General features: G+C 32.5%; 1 protein-coding gene across 1 annotated transcript in view; it reads left to right on the top strand.

The window, feature by feature from the left end:
* The window catches only part of LOC108576933 (trace amine-associated receptor 9), a 31,451-nt gene extending 29,644 nt beyond the window's left edge, over positions 1–1,807 (top strand). The window contains exon 8 of the mRNA XM_017940009.1: positions 1,677–1,807. Within this exon, the coding sequence (XP_017795498.1) occupies positions 1,677–1,807 (131 nt within the window). The remainder of the gene's footprint in view (positions 1–1,676) is intronic.
* Positions 1,808–2,260: the final 453 nt, after the last annotated feature.

Raw genomic sequence — 2,260 nt, 5'->3', positions numbered from 1 at the left:
GACTCGAATAAACAGTTGCTTTGCAAACACGAAGCAGTTTCGTATTCTTGACAGAACTCTCGTGCGAGTAAAAAAAGTCCGGAAAAAATATTAGTGGAAAAATGAAATCACCGGATACACAGTTAAGAAATGCAAATTCTGTTAGAGTCTTACTTTTTTATTGTATTCCTGTCATGACGATTATTTTATTGTATTTACGATAGTTTATTATAACTTTTATCACTTCTAGAATAAATAATTATTAGTTGCTTAGAATATAAGCATTGTGTCATCAAAGAATTCCTTGTTTCGATTAATTTGTCATTAATTATTTTTCATTATTTTTGGTTTTTATTAAACACTAATGTACAACAATCTTTGTAAATAATACTCAATATGAGTTTCCGAAGAATCCGAAGAAAACGGGACGGTTATAAGTATGGTTATACTCTTACTTTGAACCGCATTTCTCATAACTTTCCTATCATTTTCGGGGAAAATGGCAATTACATTTTTTCTTCCTTAGGGTGCGTAGAATCATGCTGTAAAAAATTTTTCGTTCCGGCCGTATGCCAAAATTGGCCTTTTTTTAACATCCTCCTTTGTTGCTTTAAATGAACTTTAAAATAAAACAGAAAATCTAGGTGCTTACCAAAGCAAGAAGTACGTTTTTTAAAGGTTAATATGAATTATAAATAAAAATTAAGCTATCACGTGGTGTACTTCCCCTTTTTGTTTTAAATCAAGAGAACCTTAATATGATCAATGGTTCGAGCTAATTACAGCAACATGAGCCAATCTTTTGATAACATCCATTACTGGAGTGGACTGTGTTCTCTCGTGCATGGGCCATAAACGAAGATTTACAACGCTCTTTAATAACAATCAGTTCCATTTATCCCCTGAATATAAACGTCTTTTCTATCAAATTTGTTATCCAATTTCTGTTATCCACGTTTTCACGCTGATTTGGCAAGCTTTCATATATTCTAATTACCAGAGGAATTATGTAACACCAGAATTAATAGATATTTATTTTATATAATAATATCTCTTATCAACGATGTGAAGCAGTCTATAACGAACATTGTACAAATTCTTTTTCGTCACTTCTGATTAATGTCTAAGACTTCATAGTTAAGGTTTAAGTTAAAGTTTAATAATATTTTGTTCATGACTATGCAAATTATTTACAATTTTCCTACATAAAAAATATTACAGTGAAAAGTATTATAACTGCGTTGTGTGCTAAGTTTAATGGTAAAATTCAACGATTTTGAGTATTAAAGTACTTATCAAATTGTCTTATTAACAAATATTCACCAATGCTTCTATAATAATGAAATACAATTGTGTCTGAGATTGAAGAAATCACTAAAATTTCCACACTTTACTTAAATGTTCACTTTGTCCAATCATTTTGAAATTTCAACACTTATAGCTAAGAATCACCCTAATGTTCACACCTGCTGTGTGCAAAGTAATAGAAATCACTTGAAAGATACAATTTTTAAGTAGAAATAAAAGTTGTAAGAGCAAACTTTCTATCCAAGCAAAATCTCCTTCCTTCGTATATTATTAATACACTATTAAAGATTCATTAGTAAAAAATTGACACCTTTTCGTTTAATTTTGAAAAACGTCAGGTGTTTCTGCTCAACCCTATACACGTGAAAATCTGTTATTACATTGTTTTGCAGGTTTAGAACGTTGCTCAATAGATCGATGTTCAATAGCTCGGTGTTCTTCTTCGTCATTAGCTAACACACCGCCACCACTTCCTTGGGAAACTGGACATGCAGTGCACAATGACACTGCGACAACGTGAGGTATATAAATTTATACGTACTTAAGTAGTTCTTAGTTATCGGAGATCGAAGATTACGCGAACTTTTAATTTTTATTTTTCAAAAAATAGAAAGCACTCCACTTCCCTTGAGATGAATATGTGAAATCCACTGTACTGTAATCAGCTCAGCTTCCTCTTCCAAATCCCGCGAAAACATTTTCTAACTACAGTATATTCTCCACAAGTGTCTGACCGCAAGGAAGCTAAACCTGACACTCGTAGAGTCAGGGACTACGTTTTCGAGCCTCGCGCCCGCCTTTGTAGTTTGCCGAACGTAGGCAAGGGCAGCGAATAAAAGATAAGCATGAAACGTGAGTAGGAGGCAACCAAGCGATTTAAATATCAACTTTTTCAATTTTACGTTTTCTTATCCCGAAATTTTTCTTAACATATTGATGAGATTTTTCTGATGAAAATGACATAAAACACGAC

This window comes from Habropoda laboriosa, unplaced genomic scaffold, assembly GCF_001263275.1.
Source record: "Habropoda laboriosa isolate 0110345459 unplaced genomic scaffold, ASM126327v1 scaffold541, whole genome shotgun sequence".
NCBI lineage: Eukaryota > Metazoa > Arthropoda > Insecta > Hymenoptera > Apidae > Habropoda > Habropoda laboriosa.
The sequence above is the reverse complement of the archived record's forward strand: the minus strand, read 5'-3'. Positions and strand labels throughout refer to the sequence as shown.